The sequence below is a fragment of the Mandrillus leucophaeus genome, unplaced genomic scaffold (genome assembly GCF_000951045.1).
Source record: "Mandrillus leucophaeus isolate KB7577 unplaced genomic scaffold, Mleu.le_1.0 Scaffold887, whole genome shotgun sequence".
Taxonomy (NCBI): domain Eukaryota; kingdom Metazoa; phylum Chordata; class Mammalia; order Primates; family Cercopithecidae; genus Mandrillus; species Mandrillus leucophaeus.
Window position 1 is genome coordinate 52,922 of NW_012109663.1, and position 25,192 is coordinate 78,113.

The 25,192-nt window shown below is 37.4% G+C and overlaps 1 protein-coding gene across 3 annotated transcripts; it reads right to left on the minus strand.

Moving 5' to 3' along the window:
- Positions 1-1,282: 1,282 nt before the first annotated feature.
- On the minus strand, positions 1,283-21,033 carry ADH7 (alcohol dehydrogenase 7 (class IV), mu or sigma polypeptide). 3 transcript variants are annotated; one of them, XM_011969354.1, is made up of 10 exons: positions 20,517-20,575; positions 17,908-18,021; positions 14,468-14,569; positions 13,450-13,588; positions 13,044-13,131; positions 12,729-12,945; positions 9,533-9,793; positions 7,992-8,127; positions 4,509-4,647; positions 1,283-2,185 (listed from the first exon to the last, which is right to left on the minus strand). In XM_011969354.1, exons 4-10 carry the CDS (start codon positions 13,535-13,537, stop codon positions 2,161-2,163), a joined length of 954 nt encoding a protein of 317 aa, XP_011824744.1. In that variant the 5' UTR covers positions 13,538-13,588; positions 14,468-14,569; positions 17,908-18,021; positions 20,517-20,575; the 3' UTR covers positions 1,283-2,160. The 3 variants fall into 3 exon arrangements, with proteins under 3 accessions (XP_011824744.1, XP_011824742.1, XP_011824741.1); XM_011969352.1 differs by lacking the exon at positions 17,908-18,021 and having other exon boundaries at positions 20,517-21,033; XM_011969351.1 differs by lacking the exons at positions 17,908-18,021; positions 20,517-20,575 and adding an exon at positions 20,328-20,435.
- Between the last annotated feature and the right edge of the window lie 4,159 nt (positions 21,034-25,192).

Below are 25,192 nucleotides of genomic sequence, written 5' to 3' on the forward strand. Positions count from 1 at the left end.
TATATGAATACATAAAATATAATTCTTATAAGCTGTAACTATTCATAGTATTTTGAGAATTGCCATAGCTAAACCTAGTTGATGATGAAGATACTTCAAAATAATTATTTATACTTTTCAGCTATTTTTTTTAAACCTAGATTAAGCCTAGATTGACAAACTGGTAAAAGAAAAAGGAAATTTTACCCCTTGAGTTCATGACACTTTTCATTGGGAAATATTCATCATGTGAAATTGGTTCATAAATACCTGGACATTTTGCAATTTACCATGGTAGAAGTGTCCAATCTATATTATGCCCTAATATTGGAAGCCTCAATTTCTGCTATGACCACCCAACTTCTTATGTGTCTTATAAAGTATTTTTATGTTTTCAGGTGCTTCAACACTTTGTGTTTAACAAATAAAAGCTCAATAACAACATAAAACTGCCTGTTTAAAGATATATCACCACAAAACATTTTATACAATTTTTAAAATTTTCTATTCTTGCGATAGTTTGCTGAGAATGATGGTTTTCAGCTGCATCCATGTCCCTACAAAGGACACAAACTCATCCTTCTTTATGGCTGCATAGTATTCCATGGTGTATATGTGCCACATTTTCTTAATCCAGTCTGTCACTGATGGACATTTGGGTTGATTCCAAGTCTTTGCTATTGTGAATAGTGCCACAGTAAACATACGTGTGCATGTGTCTTTATAGCAGCATGATTTATAATCCTTTGGGTATATACCCAGTAATGGGATGGCTGCGTCATATGGTACTTCTAGTTCTAGATCCTTGAGGAATCGCCATACTGTTTTCCATAATGGTTGAACTAGTTTACAATCCCACCAACAGCATAAAAGTGTTCCTATTTCTCCACATCCTCTCCAGCACCTGTTGTTTCCTGACTTTTTAATGATTGCCATTCTAACTGGTGTGAGATGGTATCTCATTGTGGTTTTGATTTGCATTTCTCTGATGGCCAGTGATGATGAGCATTTTTTCATGTGTCTATTGGCTGTATGCATGTCATGTTCTCACTCATAGGTGGGAACTGAAGAATGAGATCACTTGGACTCGGGAAGGGGAACATCACACACTGGGGCCTATCATGGGGAGGGGGGAGAGGGGAGGGATTGCATTGGGAGTTATACCTGATGTAAATGACGAGTTGATGGGTGCTGACGAGTTGATGGGTGCAGCACACCAACATGGCACAAGTATACATATGTAACAAACCTGCACGTTATGCACATGTACCCTAGAACTTAAAGTATAATAATAAAAAAAACCAATTTTTAAAATTTTCTTAAGAATTTTAAACATGTTATAGATATATATAAATACATTAGTGTAGTTGTGAAAAACTAAAAACACTTTATTAAATGGAGTCACTACTAAGCACAGTGAATAGGGACTTAGGGGCTTGCAATTCTACGGTATCAAATTGAACATTATGATAAACATGATAATGTGATTCTAGCTCTATGTTTATATTCGGTATTACAAAAAGGAATATTTTCTAAAATATTAATATATGTCGGCAAATAACCTCAAATACACATATGATATACTTTTTCAGTTTCACCAAGTTATGTAATGATGATTCTTAATCGTTGAAAAATGTGCCCTTCCCTTAATCTTTTCTGCCTTTCTTAATCTAATCAAGTAATATATATCATGGAATGAACTGATTTCAAAACCTAATCCAAGTTAACTCATAACAAGTGTTTAAAAAGTACACTTATATTCAAATCTAAAAAATAATAGTTTCAATGTGTTAAGTGAATATTACTCTAGGAGATGCATTTACTATATCTTTATATGCTATATCTGTTTTGAGATATATATCTGCAGCAGCTGGTTAAAGCTCTTAAAAATCTCCATTACAACATAGAAATCCAAGTCTATGTTTTTTTAAAAGATACAATTATAGCCTTACAAAATGTAAATTAAAAATATTAACATTGCTATTATACTAATTCCCAGATGCTCACAAGACTTTAAATGTTTATAAAGGTTAATAATCCTTTATAAGGGTTCTATGTCTTCAACAAATCTTCTACTTATGCTTGTATTTGTGAGACAGATACATGATTTCAGATGAGGGAACTGTCAAAAGAGAAACTCCAGTTCACCATGACAACACAGACCTCCTGCCACTTTGGATCTCAAAACGTCAGGACAGTTCGAATGCTGAAATGTAAAATGAGAGTTTTTAATGATTTGTTTTACTATCTTTCAAGAGAGGATAGTTTAAACAATTGTCTTTTCTATCTGTCATAGAAAATTCAAGTAAATTCTGTTATTGGAAATCCTTTGGACTCAAAGTCCTTACCAATTAGTTTTCTTCTTATGCAACTCTGATAAGGGTATCTGAGCTAATTTTGAAAACATCAGTATAATTTCAGTATGCCAACAAGAGGAAAGTGGTTTTCAGGCTGAGGAGAAAGCATGAACAAGCCTAGGAACATATGAACAGGAAAGGCAATCCAGTGTGCTTAGATTTCTGGATGCCCAAGAGATCCTGCAAGTAGATGAGACCTACTTCCCTCACTTTATCACAAAAGCCTGCTGCAGAGGGTGATAGAATGAATGCCAAATTCTTATCTGTTGAAAAAAAAATAGGTTTTAGTTCAATAACAAAGCTTTCAAAACCATGCTAAGACATTGACATTTTGGGGAATCTTGAGCTTGGCAGCTGAGTGAGAGACTAATTGGAATGTATTTTAATACGGAAGGGGCAAAATGTATTATCTCACTACGGTGTCCATGTCAGAAATGATTAGACTGAATTAAAGCAATGAGCATGGGCAATGAAATGAGGGATGCTGAAGGAGAAACCAAGGGTTGCATCATCAAGGCTTAGCATTGGTTTGTATGTGGTAGGCAAGAGTGAAAAAGAAGTCAGACATGATGCTATGGCTTCTCATCTGTAAAAGGGGAATGCATAATACAATGACTGAGATAAAAATTACTGGCAAAAAAAATATTTTGAGTGTAGTTGATGTAAGTGGGACATTCAAATGGAGCTGTGCAGGAAGTAGATGGAAATTGAAGAGTTTAGGTTTACAAATATGAGTTTGGCTGTCCCTGCATTAAGATGATATTTGAAGCAAAATTCCTGAAAGCAGAATTTATGTTTCTCTGGAAAACAAATAGTAATTATTTTCCAAGCAGGCCATACTAAGTTTTTAGTTTTGCTTATCTGGGTAAAGTAGTATTGAGTGGTTCTGACAGTTTTTCTTACAGAATCCCATTGTTTACTTGCTTAAAAAAATGTATGTTCATAATATGATGATCCTGTAGGCTAGACCAGATGTGGAGACAAAACACAACATTGTAAAGCTCTCAGGTAAAAAAAAAAATTAGTAAAAATTTGGATCTCAATATAGAGTTCCTTTTACTAATGAAATCAAGTCCTTGGCACATAGTGGAAGCTTAATAATTATTTATAGACCCAATGAGTGAATGTCATTTCATCTTGTAGACAGGCTTTTTGATTGCTGTTTGAGACCTCCATGAGGTGGATGTCATAGATAAAATTTGCATGAATTCATACTTGACCTCAACCCTTGCCACACCCTCAGAAACAGCAAGAGTAAAAATCATCACACCCATGTTTACCCAGAGCTTGCCACGCTCTGTCAGAGAAGTTTGTTATGTGGTCAAAAGAGCACAAGTTTTGCAATTAGTTTGTATCCTGGCACTACCCCAGGAGGTTTGATGAGTTAGTTATTTGCTTTCACAACCTTAGTCTTCATCTAAAAATGGTAAAAATAATACCTGGCCTACAGGGATCTGAAAAATGCACATTTGAGAAAGCACTTTGAAAACTGTAAAATAAGGAAATGTTGTGGCCTACTTGAAATAACTAGCAGCTTTGTGATGAAATAAAAATAGCCACAATGAGATCAACTAGGTAAACAAACAAAATCCAAAAGATTTTAAACACTTGATTAATATAGTACAATGGCATACTAAGTTGGTGATATGGTTAGACTTTGTGTCTCCACCCAAATCTCATTTTGAATTGTAATCCCTATAATCCCTACATGTCAAGGGAGAGACCAGGTGGAGGTAATTGAATCGGGGGACAGGGGCAGTTTCCCCCATGCTGTTGTCATGATAGTGAGTTCTCACAAGATCTGATGGTTTTGTAAGGGGCTCTTCCCCCTTTGCTTCCCCTCTTCTCCTTCCTGCAGCCTGTGAGGAAGGTGCCTTGCTTCCTCTTTGCCTTCCACCATGACTGTGGGTTTCCTGAAGCCTCCCAGCCATGCTGAACTGTGAGTCAATTGAATCTCTTTCCTTTATAAATGACCCAGTCTTGGGCAGTTTTTTTTTAATAGCAGTATGAAAATAGACTAATACAGTGGGTAAAGAGAAGTAATTAACTGTATCAATCAGGCTAGATTAAATAATTAGAAATAAAATATGAAGAAAACAGGCTCATTTATAAGTACTAAATTTTAAAAGTAGCCTGTGGAGAAGAGACAAGATCATCATAAGAAACAGTTACCTTTGTCCTGAGTTGAGTAGCTCAAATCCTTCATTGATTTTTTTAAATGGTAAAACATGAGTTATCAACTGGTCCAGGTCAAATTTCTTTGCCAGGAACTCAGTCACTAGTTTTGGGACATCATCTCTGCTTTTCAAACCTGTAAATAAGGACACATTTTCTCTTCAGACATTACTAAGTAATCTTTACCTTTTATTATCTTATGTTTATTCCTTCTCTTTCCTGTACTATCACCTTCCCTGTGTTAGATAATTCCCAGCAGTGTACAAATAAGCTGTATTTGCCCCAGCATAAGAAACAAAGGTTATGCCGCCATGAAAAAGAATGAGTTCATGTCCTTTGCAGGGACATGAATGAAACTGGAAACCATCATTCTCAGCAAACTAACACAGGAACACAAAACCAAATACTCTATGTTCTCACTCGTAAGTGGGAGTTGAACAATGAGAACACATGGACACAGGGAAGGGAACGACACATACCAGGGTGTGTTGGTGGATGGGGGGCAAGGGGAAGGAGAGCATTAAGACAAATACCTAATGCATGTGGGGCTTAAAACCTAGATGATGGGTTGATGGGTGCAGCAAACCACCATGGCACTTGTATACCAATGTAACGAACCTGCACGTTCTGCACATGTATCCCAGAACTTAAAGTAAAATAAAAATAAAACCAAATTAAAAAGAAACAAAGGTTTAAAACAACTCTTTTGATACCTACATCTTTTTCCATTCACCCCATATCTTTGCTCTGTAAAGAGAAATTTCTTTACTTTACAGAAAGAATTGTCTCCAGTTCATTCTTTCTGGATCCTGTTCCTTTCCTCTCATCCTCTCTGAGCCCACTCTGATTATGCTCTTGCCCCCAGCACTGTCCTGTAACAGCTATCATCAAGGTAATCTTTGAGCTCCATTTTGACCCAGACAAGGGTCATTTCTCAGTCCTGCTCTTATATGAACTGTTAGGTAGAACTGATACTGTTGGTGGCTCCCCTTTTCTCAAACACTGTATTCCCTTAGCTTCTAGATACTACATCATCACCATCATCATTGTCATTTTCCTTGCTCACTAGTTACTTCTTCCACAGATCTTTGCTGGATCCTCTACATCTCTCAGACCTCTAACTCTAAAGATTCCTAGGGCTTGGTCCTTGGTCCATTTCTCCTCTTTATCTACATTTACTTCTAGGGTGGCTGCTTCTGGTCTTGTGGCTTTCGATATACTCCACTTAAAACACTTAGGTTTGTATACCCATCCTAAACCTCTACCTGTGCTACAGACTCATACCCAATTGCCTACATTTTATAGACATCTTTATTCAGATATCTCTGTGAGTGTAACCTGCCCCAAACCACTCCTGGTATCTACCACTTCCATCATAGCCCCCAATCTATTCCTTCCATAGTCTTCCTTCTCAATAAATGATGATAGTGACATGATTCCTGTCGCTTAGGCCCCCAAATCTTGGATTCTACTCTTTTTGCCATGCAATAACTATTTCAGCAAATCTTGTTGGCTGTGTCTTCAAAATGTATCCAAGATCTTATTACTTCTCACCAGCCCCATCACTCCAAGCCAGCATCCTTTCCTTCCAGCATTATAATAACTTCTTCCATGATCTCCCTGCTTGTGCTCTTTGCCCCATATAGAGTATTCCTCATATTGCAGCCAGAGGGAGAGTGTTAAAATGGAAGTCAGATCAGGTGACACTTCTCTCAGAAGCCTCTATGGTTTTATTTCTCTCTCAGAATAAACTCCTAAAACCTTGCAATGGCCCAAAGGCCCCATATAATATAAGGTCCTCTGACCCCAGCTGTGACTGTTCTTCTGTCTTCACTCCATTGTAGCCATACTGACTGTTTCCCTGTTCTTATGGTTCTTGCCAACACCCTTTTGTATTTACTATGTTCCCTTCCTGGAATATTCTTTCCCAAGATTTTTGAATATCTTATTTGTGTTTTTGCCTCAATGTTACCTTATCAAGGAGACTTTCCCCGAGCTTTATAAAATAGCATTCACCTCCACCTCCACCCCGGTCCTCTGGCACTGCCTATTACCCATCCTCTATTTTTACCTTTGCACTTGTAACCATATGGTGTACTCTGCATTCATTTATTTATTGTCAGTCTCTCTATAACAAAATGAGAGGATTCTCACACTTCCTGAGATCAGGGACTTGGTATGTTTTGTCTCTTCTCCCTTCCTAGCTCCTGGAATGGTACACTGTATACACAGTGGTGCCTGTACTCAGTATACACTCAACAAATATTTGCTGAATAATTGAATTGTATCTCTAATATTCCTGAATAATCTATAATCTTCCCACTTCCCACAAATAGTCAAAGCAAGGAGGTTTAACTTACATCTCTTATTGTTTTGTTCTTCAATTCAAGTTTTATTTTCCCTAAGAAGCCTTCTCTATAAAATCTCATCCATACCTACTGGTCTCTTGCTTTTGTTATGCCCCAAGTAATGTTGCAGAAAGAGGAAAAATTTTGTTCTCCCGTGGACCAGTTTTAAATTTCAGTTCTCAACTTGAGAGCTATAGGGGCAAAAGACTTAATAGTTCCAAGTCTCAGTTTTTTTATTCATCAAGTAGCTTCCTCGGAGAGTTACTGAGAAATAAAATAAACTAACACATTAATGTAAAACTTTTAACGTAGAATAAATGCGAAAAAGCTCCTCTTATAATTTGTTTTATAATATCTATAGCTACACTTATTTTCATATCTTTCTTTTATATTTGTTTTTGTATCCTTCACTATCTTATGTACTTCTCTAAGTGAAGAACATCATTTTCTCCTTTTTATACTCTTAACAAGTACTTGAACAGTTACTATTCTCTTATATTGTTTAAGGCAGACTCCAATATTGGAAGTACTCTAAAGCACCCAGTACAGCTCTGTATGAAGGCACTAGAAAACGAGACTTTGTGGAGGAGGGAAATAAAAGGATTCACTGTGTCACCTGCCTTGAGCAGAGTGACCCTGGCTCCATCTTTCCTAAAACAATATTAATTGTTGAGTGATAATCTAAGTCCTTCCAGTGTGAATCTGAACTGTTCCCATAAAATGTGACAATTCTTTTTTAGTTTGTTGTTCATTTTGGCTTTGGGTCCGGGATTTTTGTTGGTGCTATTATGAATTGAATAAATTCATTTTAATACACATTCTTGCATATATTAATAAAAATGGATTAAATCAGAACTTCCTGTCACATAATTCATCCCTATAGAAACACTACTGGTGTCTCTCATTCAGGCCTTTGGGGAACTTCATTTGCAGATGCTAATATCAAAAATGTGTCCACCAATATTAGTCCTACATCAAGGACTTATCTTTTGTGTTTTTATTTTCACAGTTCCATTTTAGATCCCTTCATACTCATTCTTGGAAGAAAGGCCTGAGGAAACAGGCTTCTCCCACTTGCCAAGCAACAGAGTGAAAGCCATCACTCCCCATCCAGAAGCTTTGCTTTCCTCACCTCCAAAGATACATCCCTTCCACGTGCGTCCAGTGAAGAGCAACATCGGGTCATAGGTGAGCATCTTGGCTGATGGAGGAGCTCCTACTACCACGCTGGTCCCATAGTTCATATGGCAGGATGCCAGAGCATCAATCTGAGTTTAAAATAGAGGAGATCGTTTGCTTCCCATGTCTCTTATAGCGTAACATAAGCTCTGAAATGACCTATGTACTATGGCAAAGTCATGGAATTAAATTAAGCCATCTTCTGTTTTTTACTTGCTTTAAAAATGTTTCAGTGCAACTTCAGTCCTTAATTAAATTTCTATACACATTTGCCCTTTAAGGCAGAAAACAGCAATCAATGTGGTCAGTGTTCATGGCATTTTCAGTGTGCCATGGACTAAAACACAGGGGAAATTCTTGTGATATTTTCATACCAATATCACCACTTCAGATAAGCCTTAGAAAGCCATTTGAACTAAACTAAATTGAATTAATATACCAAATCATTTAACATAGTTTTCTTTTTAAGTTTAGTCTCAAAATTAAATAAAATACTAAAATGTGGGACGAAAGAGTCCGTTTTCTTGGGAGCATTTCTGAGACTAATCTCTCATTTTCTGGTCATTAGCCCATCCAGTTATTAATAATTTAATACTTGCTAGATTGGAGCAACAGATGGCATTGTTTTTAAAGACCAGCCTTCATCAAGTAGCAACTGGAAATCAATAGGCTCTAATAATATATCCAGTATCACGTATGGCTTCATAAACTTACGACCTAAAATGCTATTTGTTGATATGAAATAAATCTAAGTGATTCACTAGGAAAAGAATATGACACAATGATAAATTAAGGACTATTTATTCCTAAATTACCAAAAGCATTAGGTGACTTAATCTGCTACTCAGTCTTGAGCAAAAGTGGCTTTATTCCATTTTTCCGTCTCCTTATGCTACGCCAGGCTGGAGCTTTCTAGTCCCAGGAATCCTGGATCTGTTTTACAGTTCTAACTGAAGGTCTGGTGTTGCAGGTTGCTATACAGGAGGCATGGTTAGAAAACTGAAGGTTCATATTCTAGGGGAATTCAGACGAGGGCAAACAAAGCTCAGGTGTAAAGAGTGAGAAGGTCGATGGATTACAGATTTGGGGGAAGAGACCACAACATTTGGAATAATCCCTTTGCACCTCTCCTCAGTCACCTTCTGATGCTTACTTTACTGACATTCAAGAGATAGAATCGCTTTTGCTAAGAAATCTACATACACAAGGAAGGTCATACTTAAAACAATTATCTAGAAGGGTTAACTAGCTTGCCCTCTGGTCAGCTGAGAGTTGTATGATATGGTATTTAACTTTGATCCAGCGAACCTGCTCTTAAGTATTTGACTTTTTAGGCAAAATCACTATGTGATTATCAGTTTTTGCTTGAGTAAAACTGACAATCACAGAGATATTTCCATTATTAACTATTAATAAAGTTATAGAGAATTAAATTTACCTTGTGCATATCTAATAACTTGGGTATTTTGTGGCTTCTCAAATTTTGGGTCTTACCATGGTTTCAAGACGCCCAATAACTTCAAAGGTGTACCCCACATTGTTGCCTGTCATTTCTGACAGCACCTCACTGATGGGTTTGGTAGAGTCCTTGGGGCTGATACACTCAGTGGCACCTACAGCCATGGCGTTCTCAAATTTGTCTTTGTTGAGGTCAATCCCAATGATCCTAGATGCACCAGCTGACTTACAGCCCATGATGACTGACAGGCCAACTCCTCCCAGGCCAAAGACGACGCAAGTGGAACCAGGTTTGACCTGTGGAGAGGAATGTTCTTGAACATGTTAGGTGTTAGGGTCAAAAAGTGAAACCTGAAAAGGGCCTCCAGCTAAAACCACAAATCATGAGTGAACTCTCATTCACAATTGCTACAAAGAGAATAAAATACCTAGGAATACAACTTGGGATATGAAGGACCTTTTCAAGGAGAACTACAAACCGCTGCTCAAGGAAATAAGAGAGGACACAAACAAATGGAAAAACATTCCATGCTCATGGATAGGAAGAATCAATATCAAGAAAATGGCCATACGGCCCAAAGTAATTTATAGATTCAATGTTATCCCCATCAAGCTACTTTCTTCACAGAATTAGAAAAAACTACTTTAAATTTCTTTTTTTTTTTTTTTTTTTTTGAGACGGAGTCTCGCTCTGTTGCCCAGGCTGGAGTGCAGTGGCGTGATCTCGGCTCACTGCAAGCTCCGCCTCCTGGGCTCACGCCATTCTCCTGCCTCAGCCTCCCGAGTAGCTGGGACTACAGGCGCCCACAACCGCGCCCGGCTAATTTTTTGTATTTTTAGTAGGGACGGGGTTTCACCGTGGTCTCGATCTCCTGACCTTGTGATCCGCCTGCCTCGGCTTCCCAAAGTGCTGGGATTACAGGCGTGATAAATTTCATATGGAACCAAAAAAGAGCCCGTATAGCCAAGACAATCCTAAGCAAAAAGAACAAAGCTGGAGGCATCACACTACCTGACTTCAAACTATACTACAAGGCTACAGTAACAAAAACAGTGTGCTACTGGTACCAAAACAGATACATAGACCAATGGAACAGAACAGAGGCCTCAGAAATAACAGCACACATCTACAATCATTTGCTCTTCAACAAATCTGACAAAAACAAGCAATGGGGAAAGGATTCCCTATTTAATAAATGATGCTAGGAAAACTGACTAGCCATATACAAAAAAACTCAAACTGGATCACTTCCTTACGTCTTATACAAAAATTAACTCAAGATGGATTATACACTTAAATGTAAAACCCAAAACCATAAAAACCCTAGAAGAAAACCTAGGCAATAGCATTCAGAACATAGGCATGGGCAAAGACTTCATGACAAAAATACCAAAAGCAATTGCAACAAAAGCCAAAATTGACAAATGGGATCTAATTAAACTAAAGAACTTCTGCAAAGCAAAAGAAACTATCATCAGAGTGAACAGGCAACCTACAGAATGGGAGAAAATTTTTGTGATCTACCCATCTGACAAAGGTCTAATATCCAGAATTTACAAGGAACATAAACAAATATACAAGAAAAAAATGAAGAACCCCATTCAAAAGTGGGCAAAGGATATGAGCAGACAGTTCTCAAAAGAAGACATTTATGTGGCCAATAAGCATAGGAAAAAAGCTCAACATCACTCATCATTAGAGAAATACAAATCAAACCCACCATGGGATACCATCTCATGCCAGTCAGAATGGTGATTACTAAAAAGTCAGGAAACAATAGATGCTGGCAAAGCTATGGAGAAATAAGAAAGCTTTTACACTGCTGGTGAGAATATAAATTAGTTCAACCATTGTGGAAGACAGTATGGCAAATCCTTAAGGATCTAGAACCAGAAATATCATTTGTCCCAGCCATCTCATTACTGGGTATACACCCAAAGGAATATAAATCATTCTACTGTAAAGACACATGCACACGTGTGTTTATTGCAGCACTATTTACAATAGAAAAGACTTGGAACCAACCCAAATGCCCATCAATGACATACTGGATAAAGAAAATGTAGTACATATACACCATGGAATATTATGCAGCCATAAAAAGAAATGAGATCATGTCCTTTGTTGGGACATGGATGAAACTGGAAGCCATAAGCCTCAGCAAACTAACACAGGAACAGAAAACCAAACACCGCATGTTCTCACTCATAAGTGGGAGTTGAACAATGAGAACACATGGTCAAAGAGAGAGGAACAATACACACCAGGGCCTGTTGGGGGATAGGGGATGAGGGGAGGGAACTTAGAGGATGAGGAGCAGCAAACCACCATGGCACACGTATACCTGTGTAACAAACCTGCACGTTCTGCACATATATCCCATTTTTTAATAGAAGAAATTAAAAAATCATAACTCTGAGTCATTTGTAAATAAATTTAGATACACATATAAATTTTAGAAATTTGAATCTGAAGGAGATATGGAAGAAACAAAAATTAAATCTAGAAATTTAATTTTCAATTATGTTTCTTGATAAAGGTTTTTTCTTTTATACTGTATTAGGTCAAAGATTCTTAATTCCTTGAACTCCAATTTCCTTGTGAAATTCATGTGATTAATTTAAAATTCCAAGGATCCTATCTAACATCACAGTTGATGTAAAAATGTATATTGAGAAATCAGTTTTGGTGAACTGTAACAGCATTACTGATTATAGGCAACAAACACTACTGTATTTTATTTCTGATATGCATCATAGGTGGTAATCCAAATGATTAATGATTTTATTGATCTTTATATTATCTACAACAGGTGATTTGACATAATTATACTTTTTTTCTGACGAGTTGGTAATGTACTTATGACTCTATTTTGTAGTTATACAATAATTCTTACTTAGCTGACAAGAAACTAGGAGTAAAAGTTCTGACAAAAAGCCTGAAATACTGAGATCATTCTACCTTAACAAACTTAATAGATGGGGAAGGGACATATTTTAAAGATGGAGAAATGGTGCAGTTTGCAAATATAATCAATAAATATTCTCAAGCGTAAAAAAAACCAAAAATTCTAATCTGAATTTTGTATTTTTCTTTCAGTTGATTTGGCAGCCTGATATGCAATATATTTTTTAAATCTTTTTTTTTTTCCCAAAACTCTTCAAGATTCCAAGGACATCATTTAAGAAAAGGAAATAAGAAACAAAGAAACTAGCCTACCCTGTTTCTTACCTTGCCAGTTTTAACAGCAGCCCCATATCCAGTGGAAAACCCACAGCCAATTAAACAGACTTTCTCAGGGGGAGCTGCATCATCAATCTTAGCAACCGAAGATTCATCCACCACTGTGTACTCAGTAAATGTACTAGTGTTCATGAAGTGATAGACTGGTTTGCCCTTGCATGTAAATCTGGTGGTGCCATCAGCCAGTACTCCACGACCAGTAATACTATTTGATACATCAAATACACGTATTAATTAACTCAATTCAAAAATTAGCACAGGAACAATTTGAATAACATTAAAGTAAAAATGAGTGAAACCTACTCGCTCCTAATGCAAAGGTTGCCATCTGGGTTGCGGCAAGCATTGCATTCTCTACATTGTGGCAGAAAGAGAGGGATGACTTTGTCACCTATAGGAAAAAAAATCATGATATAAGATGCTGTTCATTAATGTTAAAATATGAAATTAACAAATGTGAATTGAGCCCATACTGTAGGTAAAACTTTTAAAAAGATAGTCTAAGGTTTATAAAAACCATAAGGTTTGCCTTCTAAAAGTTGAGATTTTGCCAAATTAAACATTACTCAGTAAAATCCATTCTTGTATCCTTTTATTTCCCTGAATGGTGTTAAGGATCCCTCTAATAATTCCTAGTGTGTGCTATTTCCTTTGATAGGCTAATCAAAGCCTAATTATTTCAAACTTGTGGCTTGACACCTGCATATACCTGGTTGTACTGTAGTCACTCCTTCTCCAATGCTCTCTACAATCCCAGTTGCCTCATGTCCCACAATCACTGGAAACTTAGACACCATTGTTCCTTTTATCACATGGTCATCTGAGCGACAGATTCCTGTGGCCAAAATCTGTGTTCAAAGACAAAAACATTGCACCAATCAACAATCTGATCATTTCACTGTTGGGAGAATATTTAACTTCTTGAGAAAATTATAGTTGTTTAGTCAATATCATTGCCTAATGTAACAACATTTACTCTTAGGTGATTCTGAGCCAAAAATCAACCATCAGACAAGATCCCTCTCTGATAGAACTTATAATATTGCTCCCTCAAACCCTAGGTTGACTCTTGGTGCCTTTCTATAATAAATTGGTGCTCTTGCGAGGGAACCAGAATGCAGATGTTACCATGTGATGGCCCGAAAGTAGATTTTTATAGCTAGGCCCTTCTTGGGCTCTCTTAACAAAGAACAGAGGAAATGGCATACAAGAGCAAAATCTTACTGCTACTCTAGTGCTCAGGTAACAGTAAGAGGGTCAAAGAAAGATTGGTAGCAATTCCTACTCAACAACTGATATCCAAAGCCAAGGTTAAGCTCTGTCCAAAGAAAGGGAGGAAAATGTTCCATGAAGTTGTCATTTCTCCAGGCACAAGTGAGTTCTTCATTCTTTGTGAAAAGTAATCTCAAAACAATCTGCTTCCCAGAAGATATTTTAAAAAGTCTTTAGCTATGATTATTAACCATTTTTTAATTAGATGCTATATGAATAAAAATTCAACAAATCAAAGGTATAATAAAGCACAGTGTTTTTTAAAGGGATAATGAACTCATTAATTTCGCATCTACTACAACCAGATCCTTAACAATATACAAGAGCCAGTAAAGGAATTAATACTCCAAACATGGGACGCATCTCCTTATTTAAGAATCCAGTCTCACATAGTGCTATATTCAATATAAGTTTGATAACGCTTTTGGCTTAAGTTCTCCAGGGCTCACGCTTACCTTAATGCGAACTTCTTTGGTCTTTGGTGGGGCAACTTCTATTTCCTCAATGGAGAAGGGTTGCTTCGGCTCCCAAAGCACAGCTGCTTTGCATTTAATAACCTAAGAAATAGGCAAGTGTTATAATGGGTCCAAATTATGCCTTTAAACACAGACTCCTTGAATAGTATGTATATGAACAGAAGAGCATATATAATATTCTAAGTTTTCCAGAATGATTTTCATCAAACACTAGAATTATAAGCCTTGTGTGTGCCTTTGTTTAAGGTATGAGAAATGCAGCCCAGAGTGACTAAATATTGAAGCCATGGTCACCTAGCATATGAGATGCAGAGATGGACTAGACCTGAGGTACTTTTCCCAACCTATTGATTTTTGTTTGCTGTTCACATAATATCCCGCCCCCCAAAAATGGGTTATTTTGTTACAATTTCAAATCGAATAGATTAACAAAATTGTCCTCTGTGCATCACTTATTCACAAGAGACAAATTTATAAAACAGAAAATGCTGCTGGCTTGTCTGTATTTAAACCAGTATTTAATAACTGTATATAATCATAGCAATGGTGAAGAAATGAGACTATTAGCATGGTAAGGTTGAAGGGAACCATGAACATCATGAAGCATATAGATTATGATTGTGAGTTCCCAGGTGACTGAATTTGTGTCTGCATCTCTGTATCTCTTTTGCACCTAGCCCAGTTCTTGCACCTGGTAGGGCTTGATAGGCAGGTTAAAGCTTGTCATCTTATAGTAGTGGAAACTGGGTGTGGAGATACCAGTGACTGGCGTCCAGTTATTCAACTGGTTATGCTGTAGTTATTCAATTAAATGATTTTGTGAAGATTATTGAATTCTGACAGAGAGAGAGAGAGACAGAGACAGAGACACACAGAGAAACTGTTTCCACCTTCCTCCCTCCAAATCAGTCTAGGACTCCTATAAAATATTTTAATTAATTTATTCAGATGCAAAATCAGTTACCTTCATCTTGTCAACAAACACAACGGTCCTAGAGAGCTCCTATGGATTCTTAAGTGGCTCTTTTGTAAAAGATTAAATGTGAAAAATGATACACTGGTAACAGATGGGTGGCTGAAAGCCATCAGTAGTTCACTTTAATATTTACCCTCTGCCTTACTAATGAAAATGTTATGGGTTACAGTGTAATATCACCCAATGTTGAAGTTAGAAATCTCCCACCACATTCCCAAACAAATTCAAGGTGGATTAATTGTTAAGATTTTTATTTTTTTGTTATTATTTCTTTTAGATGGAATCTTGTTCTGTCGCTAGGCTGGAGTGCAGTGGCACGATCTGGGCTCACTGCAACCTCTGCCTCCCAGGTTCAGCAATTCCCGTGGCTCAGCCTTCCTAGTAGCTGAGACTACAGATGTGCACCACCATACCCAGCTAATATGTTTTTGTATTTTAGAAGAGACAGGGTTTCACCATGTTCGCCAGGATGGTCTTGATCTCCTGACCTTGTGATCTGCCTGCCTCGGCCTCCCAAAGAGCTGGGATTACAGCTGTGAGCCACTGTGCCTGGCCTGAGATTTATTTTTAAAGTCAAACTATTTTATCAATCAATGAAGATGTAAATATCAATCATACTGAGCATGGAATAACTTTTATGCTTAAGAGTGATAGAAAAAATAACAAAGGACAAGCAATGGGGAAAGAATGCCCTACTCAATAAATGGTGCTGGGATAACTGGCTAGCCATATGCAGAAGACAGAAGCCAGACCCCTTCCTTATATCATATATAAAATTAACTTAAGATGTGACTTAAATCTAAAACCCAAAACTATAAAACCCCTGGAAGATAACCTAGGGAATACCATTCTGAACATAGGACCTGGTAAAGACTTAATGAAAAAGATGCCAAAAGCAATTGCAACAAAAACAAAAATTGGCAAACGGGACCTAATTTAACTAAAGAACTTCTGCACAGCAAGAGAAACCAACAACAGAGTACACAGACAACATACAGAATTGGAGAAAATATTTGCAAACTATGCATCCAATGAAGGTCTAATATCCAGCATCTATAAGGAACTTAAACAAAATAGTAAGCAAAAAACAAACAACGCCATTAAAAAAGTGGGCAAAGTATATGAACAGATGTTTTTCAAAACAAAACATACATATGGCCAACAAGCATATGAAAAAATACTCAACATCACTGATCATTAGAGAAATACAAATCAAAACCACAATGAGGTAATATCTCATACCAGTCAGAATGATTATTGTTAAAAAGCCAAAAAAATAAACTGGTGAGTTTGGGGCGAAAAGGGAACACTTATGCTCTACTGGTGGGAAGGTTAATTAGTTCAGCGATTGTGGAAAGCAGTCTGGCCATTTCTCAAAGAACTTAAAACAGGATTAACATTTGACCCAGCAATCCCATTATTGGGTACATACCCAAAGGAATATAAATCGTCCTATCATAAAGACACATGTATGCATATGTTCACTAAAGCACTATTCACAATAGCAAAGACATGGAATCAATCTTAGTGTCCATCAATGCTAGACTGGATAAAGAAAATGTGGTACATATATACCACGGAATACCGTGCAGCCATATAAAAAATAAGATCATGTCCTTTGCAGGAACATGGATGGAGCTGGAGGCCATTATCCTAAGTGAATGAACGCAGAAATGTTGGGGTCTGTGTGTTTCCTAAACAAAGGAATGAACACACAAGACAACACAGGACAATACAAACATGGTGGCTGTGCTGAACGACATACTCTGCTTTGTTTTATACAGTCGTTTGTGGAATGTTGCCAAGTCACAAAGACACATTGTTGTTTTTCTGACCGTTCCCTGACTTTCTGGATTTTCAAGATGTTTACACATAAATCAGCCCCCAGGGTCTGCTGTTTGCAGCTGGCTCCTTTGTCCTCCCTGTTTGCAGGGAAGGAACACCCTGCTTTGTTTGCAAGAGCAGGACTTTTCGGGAACGTCTCGTTTGGGAGCACGTAGTCCTCTACACAGAAACCGAAAACTAAATAACTACATGTTCTCATTTATGTACCTTGAGTACATAGGTACTCAAGCTAAATATTGAGTACCTATGGACACAAAGAAAGGAACAATGGATACCAGGGCCCATTTGAGGGTGGAAGGTGGAGGGAGGGTAGGGATCGAAAAACCACCAATTAGGTACCATGCTTATTATCTGGGTGACAAAATAATTTGTACACCAAACCTCACAATACACAATTTGCCTATGTAGCAAACCTGCACATGTACCCCTGAACCTAAAATAAAAGTTAAAAAAAGTCATAAAGGAAACAGCTTCTAAGAATTAAAATTTTGTATGTTGAGAAATAGTAAATTTTCCACATTGACAGCAAGTAGTACTGAGGGAAAATATTAAAGTGAAATAGATAAAAGTTACCACATTTAATAAATACGATGCTTACTCAAATTTACAGAGGAAGCGTTAACAACTTCACTCCTAACACTCCTTCCCACTTCCACATACCACACTTACACCCTGGGAGATAACATGGCAGACAAAGGACCTATGGAAAAAACTGCAAAAGATTAATGAATAGATTGTGACATATTTGTTCTCACTCATAAAAATGCCTTTTTTAAAAAATAAAAATTAGATACAATTCTCTGCCTTTCAAATCTATAATGAAGTTTTAATTTTTTTTTAATACAGTATCACACTCTGTTGCCTAGATTGTACTCTAACTCCTGGGCTCAAGTTATCTTCCCATCTCAGCCTCCCCAGTAGCTGGGACTACAGGCACAAGCCACTGTGCTCTGATAATGGCTTTTTACCTAATGAGAACTTAATGAGAATACACAGTATTGTCAGAGAAATAGTAAAATGGGCCATCTTACCTATGTCAACCCTTTAGAAAGTAATTTGCATGGTACATCAAGATACTTAAGGATGTTGTGACATGTTTACCCTGTAATTCCATTTTTAAAGCCTACCTCGAGAAAATACTATCTTTAGAAAAATCTCTCTATATGGTAGATGTAATCACAGCACTATTTATAAAGGAAAATATGTAAACAATAATAGAGGAATGATGAAATAAATTGTGTAAGTGCAGAAAATTAGACATTTAAAAATGTTTATAAATTGTAATAAATTGAAAAAATGTTTAAGTTGGAAAAATAGGATAAAAATATTTGTGTATTGTATGAGTATGGCTACATAAACTATGGATAGAAAAATAGAAGGAAACACACACACAAAAATGATAGTCTGGGAATGTGATATTATGATTGATTTTTTTCCCTCTTATTTTCTAACCTTCCAAATTTTCTAGAATATTCATTGGTATGGGATGAATTGTGTTTCCCTCCGAATTCATATGTTGAAGTCCTAACCCCCAGTACCTCAGAAGGTGACTGTATTTGGAGATGGGGTCTTTCAAGAAGTAATTAATTTAAAATGTGGTGATCAGGGTGGAACCTAATCCAATATGGCTGGTGTCTTTATTAGAAGGGGAGATTAGGATACAAACAAAAAGGGAAGATCGTGTGAAGACAGGGAGAAGAGGGTCATCCACAAGCCAAGGACACAGGCCTCAAAAGAAACCAACCCTGATGACACCTTAATCTCAGAATACTTGCCTTCAGATGTACAAGAAAACAAATTTCTGCTGTTTAAGCCATTCAGTCTGTGCTACTTTGTTATGGAAGCCCTAGGAAACTAATACAGTTATCTTTTACTTTTTTAATGAAAAAGAACACATTTATTATAAAGAGAAAAAAATCAATCCCAATGTAAAGGGAAACTCCTTTCATGAGCTACACTGGAACACTACAGCACCTTGGGAAATACATAATCCTTATGCAAACTACACTATTGCATGACCATATATCAAAATTATATAGCTTTTATAGTCTTTATATATTATACACTGTATTATTAATTATAATTGGAAAGCCTGCCTTGAGGCTACTTTCTACATCATTAGAAATGTTCTTACAAAGGATGAATATTCACTTTCTAGAAATAGTGTAACCAGACCTGAAGCATCTGTTGGGTGGTTAAAGTTGCAAATTTTTAAGATTCCTTTCAGTTCTAAGATTCATTAATTTCCATGGATAGAGTTGCTAGCTTCTGTAGTGCAAAATTAAATTCCTAAGTAATCTAGTTTTGCTGGATTTCTGACCCAAATTAGGATGATTTTATTCCAGTTCTACTCAATTCTAGTAAAAATTATTTCAAATTCTAACATCATAGAGTTTCCTGACTTGTCACATTACCCAGACTTCACATGTCATCTTTATTTTTCCAAAACCTTAAGCAGGCTAAATGCAAAATTGTTCAAGTTAAAACAAAACAAACAAAAGCACTTAGTCCTTTAAGCAATTACGTACCCATTTAAAGCAAGGAATTATACTGACCTACTTTCAAATAAAAAAAAGGAAGTAAAGCTATTTCTAAAGTTAATACCAACTCTGCTGACTCTGTTGTTTTTAAAACAATAAACATAATTTACCAATAACATAGTTTGATTTTAAAGAATTTTAAAATATATATTTTGATAAAAACTACATTTGTAAGAAACCTAAAAATCATGACACTTTCTTGTCCATTTTGCATCCCAGAATTAGCATTTTCCATTCTTAATGGCAGGAATGTTTCTTCCAACATCTGGGCATGAGACCCTGGTCTCCCATTGAACTACTGCAGTGAGGGCAGCGCGTGCTACTGAGACGATTGAAGTGTCCTTGTGGAAACATTTTGCTTCCTGGAGCAATTGCCCAGCTATCCTGAAATCAAATTATGAATAATGACAATATAAATCACATTTCTCTATTTTCCTCCAATGTCTTGCTAACATTGGATACGCCATTTCCAACTTACCCCTGCTTCCACTGACACTCTCTGAAACACTGTACCCAGTGTTTCCCTCACTGTATGCCTGCTCATGAGGCATTTCATTCCTCAAGGAATATCTCCAAGTGTTTAATTACTTTAATGGATTCAAAGTTCTAAGTATCAGTCTCACACCATTAGGTCATGACGAGGAGGAGATAGAAATGTTCCACTTACTTTTCCAGCAGTACCCATCCTGTCTTTTGTCTTGGATCTGTATTTCTGCAAACAAAGACTTTTACTGACTGAATCTCAGTTCACTCTGTTGTAAATAACAGCATCTTGTTCCTTCACATAAATAGTCTGGCTCCAAAGTTCTGCCTTCAACAATATGACTCACAGCTGTTACAACTTCCCAATGGTCTGCAAGCCCCACCCTTTGCAAACCAACTTACAAAAAGAAATACAGTAACTACTGTGATCAAACCAAGAGGAGGGATCTAACAAAAACAGGATAATCAAAGCTACTGACAAGGGCTGAAAGCATTCATGCCCACCTTATTTTGAAGGATATAAAAACAGGTTAGGTTACATCAGTTCAACACAATCATGAAAAAATGTATTGTGTGTTTAAGTGCAGGGTGCTTTGCCTAGAGATTTTAGAGATGCATGTGTACATTTCTACTTCTTTATACTCTACTTCATTATGCAAACACTTGATGTGGTTTCTGGAGTTAAACATAAATGAAAATAGAGCCAAGGAAATGTAAAATAATTGCAACAGTGGGTCAAGTTTCGGCAAGAGAAGTTAAAATATCAATATGGATGACTATGGTTTCTAAGTATTTTAGGTATAGAAAATTAAGTAAAACTTTCTGTGTCTGCACATAGAGAAATTATCATTTGACCCCGAATCACATTAACCACAGGGTTGTCTCATATCATCGTACAGTTTGTTTATGCCACCAATGTAACACAGTGCAGGGGCTCAAGAGAAATTGAAATCCAGCCTGCATACTGGCTCTCGAATGCCAGAGGGTTTTCATTTACTTGGGAAAGTACCTAGGTCTTCTTCAGTAGCTGTTTAACCATTACAGACCACTATTTCTTAATATAAGTTGCAATGGCACCAGAAGCTTCTGGATCTACTATTTGATAGGAGACTGTCCAGTATAGATGTTATTTTTGACAGTAGGTGGTCAGCATACTGGTACACCATCACCTCCAAGAAAACTTTACACAAAGGAGATTTTACTCTTGTTAAGTGATCCAGTGAAGCAGGTTTTCTAAGTCTTCAGGAAAAGCTGTTCAAGCTATGAAATCCAGAACCTGGGCTCTTAACAACCTGGAGATGAAATTTGTTAAGAGTTCATTTTTTAGATACAAACAAAAGTTTCTTTTTGAAAATGAGTATACATTTTTTCCACAAATCTCTCTCTCAATATAATATAGTAAATGTACATCCAATTTAAAATATATTATGTCAAATTCAGAATTTGTAATTAGAATTTGTTACTATAACTCATTAGCCAAATTTAATCCACCAGGAAAGAGCATTGCCAGTTGATTTGGCTTGTGAGTAAGCACCATCGCTTTAGCAGTAAATGCTGAAGAACTCCAGTATGTTTGCCAGCACGGTAAGACAAAGTTAAACAGGTGTGGACAAGAACAGGTATTCTTAGTCTCAACTTTCAAACAAAAACGTGTTTACTTATGCACAAAAGTAAATGCATTCAAACATGGGTAGTGACAGCACAAATGCAAAAGCGCTGCATTGGTAGACTCCCTCTTAAGGGCTTGGCAAAACTTTGTAGCATATTAATCTAAAAATTGTTTTACACAAAATAATGTATCATGTGAAGTTTAATATCTGAATAAGTCTTATGATCCTAATCCAGTCTCCATGAGACTTGACTGGATGATAAAGTACCAAAAGCTGAATCTTGGAAGGTAAAAAAAAAAAATTGATCAGTTTGAATATATAGCAGCTAAGTCTTAATTTTAGGTTTAGAGGATTTACCAGATGACTCTTTCTTCTAAACACCATATTTCTATGAAATTCTGGGGAACTCTCAGGGTACTCAATCTCCTAGTTACCGTGAGCCTGGTCCTACTCCCAAAGTTTACAAAAGCCTTTAATGATTACCACAAAGCACCCATGCAACTGTAATTTCCTCAGTTCAAGATACAGGGGAACTTAGAGGAACTTTGAAAAGTGTGCTACAGGAATATGGGCTTTGGAATTAGATCCACCTGGTTCAGGACCTGGAGCCTTGCTTGAATATCTATGACTTCAGTTTCCATATTCATAAAATGAGACTAATGAATAGCCACGTTACATAGATGTCCTGAGGATTGGTGGTGAGGGTAGGAAAGCACTGAAGTATACTGCCTGGCTCATAATCAGTAGCAGATGTCATTATTATTAACTTGATCACAGTTGGCTGCTTGGATTATTATTATTATTATTATTATTATGGATTGGTTGCTCAAATATTCAAATATGTAACCACTTGAGACCAAAAGTCTTGGAGTCCTGGCTCAGTAAAACTGTCTTGCAGCAATTGACTGTGAGGTCCTGGAAGCCACTAGAATTTCCTAAGGGTTTGAGGACTAAGTCTTTTGAACCTGGAAGTGCTACCAGAAATTTAGATGAAACCAAAGAGGCAAAATACGATCCACACAGGGGTTGACCAGCCATTGGTGTGCACAGAATTGAGGGAGTTCCCAGGATGCAAGATTTTCAGTTCCCAAACCAGGAGAGTCCAGGCAAATGGAGACTAGTTGGTCACCCTTTCCACACTCTGCATCACCTGTAAGTGTGGGAGTCTGTGAGTGTGGGAAGCTTACAGGGTCACGTTATCAGCGCTACTCTCCCACAGCCTTGCTCCTTCGCCCTTTGGTAACAGCTTTCTGTTACGGACTCTGTCCAGAAGTGTTCTCACTCCAGTCTCATAATGACAGCAGAGAAGTAAAAGAGTCACTGCAGTCAGTAGAGCTAGGTATCTGCTCCAGTAGGGACTGGTAGGCACTTATGGTGAGAAAACTAAATGCTCCAACTTTCACAAAGGGAGGAAATAATACCCACTTCAGGGCTTGCTGTAAAGCACAAGTGTGGAAGTGCCTATTAAACTGTCAAACACTCAGTAACTGAAAATTAAATAGGTATTTCCCTAAGGTTAAGAAGGGAAGAAAGGATCTCTGTTTATTGCTAAATCATTCTTAATAGCATAAATAGTTATGCAATTGTACTTACTGAGTGGCATATAACTAGTCACCCAGTATTAGGGTGAATGCTGCTCACTTACACTCCACCTTAGTAAACTCCAAACCTTGAGGGTGGGGTTTTATTCTTGCCATTGTCTCTAAAATTTTCTTTCTCCAACACTGAAAACTCAGGTGGTAAATCCTATGGCTAGGTGCAAGCTGAAACTCATTTTTTCATACCATCAATTCTGCCAAGTCAACTGGGAATGAGGCTGTGCCAGGAGTAGGGCAGAGATCGGGCCTCTGCAGCTCTGCCCAGATTCGTCATGCTTTTGCTAATCCTTGTTTAGGCACACTGTGCCAGCTTTCAGAACTGCCATGTGAGATCGTGCCTAGTAGTTTCAGAAAATTTGCTTCTGCACACACACCCTACTCAAGAAAAGAATCCAAAGCAGATTTTTCACAATGTGAGGGCTTCACATCTGCTCCACATAAACTCTCCATTTCACTCAGCTCATGAAATCAATGTGCTGGCTGATGGGAATTTCATTTCAAGGAGGTCAAGGATTGTGAAAAAAATAAACCCAAGTTTTTTGGTTTTTTTTTTCCTACTCATTATCTCCCACCCCCGCCCCCCACTAAAAACAAAACAAAACAAAACAAAACAAAAAAAAACACAGGAGAATCAGTTTTGTGATGTATGCGACTAAAGATATGTTGAAAATGACCCCAAGGCGCTAAGGCCTAGCAGTTCTTTACAGAGACTGAGCCTAAGGGCTGTTTCTGGCAGGGAAGGACAGGCATCAAAACACAGCAACTAGAAAGAGAGTGTGCCTAAAAAATGGAAGATGGGAGGCACAACCTTGCGAAGCAGACAGACATGGTTCTGGGAAGTGTTCAGTATGTCATTAAGTCAAGTTAAATGTCCTCTCTTTGCATCTGTTTCCGGAGGTCCCCTCAGGACTCATGTCACTGAAATATAGAGTCGGCACCTGGAATGGTATGGCAGCACCAGAAGTGGCCTTGGACCAATTGTTCATTGCAGAGCTTTGCACATACTTAGTACCTCACCTCACGCTGCAGCAGTGTGGTCGGGGCAAGCCTGGAAGAAAACTCAGTGACTCCCTACCACACCTCAACTCTTGAAGTTTTGCTTTAACCTGTTTCATATTGGCAAGCCTTTATTTGGAAAAAAGAGGTTCTTCAGGGTTTCTGTAGGAAGGAGGAAGTACTCCCTTGTATTTTCTAAAGCCCGGAGGTAGAAACATGAGCACTCTTAAGACTAACTTGGTATCTATATGGAGAAGAGATTTCTAATCTTAAATAGGCTAACTTATGAAGGTTTTGAGCCGCTTATCATGAAAAGATCACAACCATCTGCAAGTGACAATACAGACCAAATTCCTGCATTGTGGGAGAGGTTAGACTAACTTCAGTATTACCTTAGACATGAAAAATAAGAACTGATCATTGGAAATGCAAGGGATAGTGAAGAGTACACATCTAGGCTGCAGCCAACAGAGGTCATTGTGACTTCCTTCATTCACCCCAGTGAGTTGCTATTTCTGGCTGCTAGAGATCGGAAGCCAGAATGGATCCAAACGTGGATCAACATATCCCAGGAGGTGAACTGGAAAGTCTTTGGAAGTCTAAGTCTTCAAATATAATTATATCACATGAACCTTGAAACGTAGAGTATTTGCAAG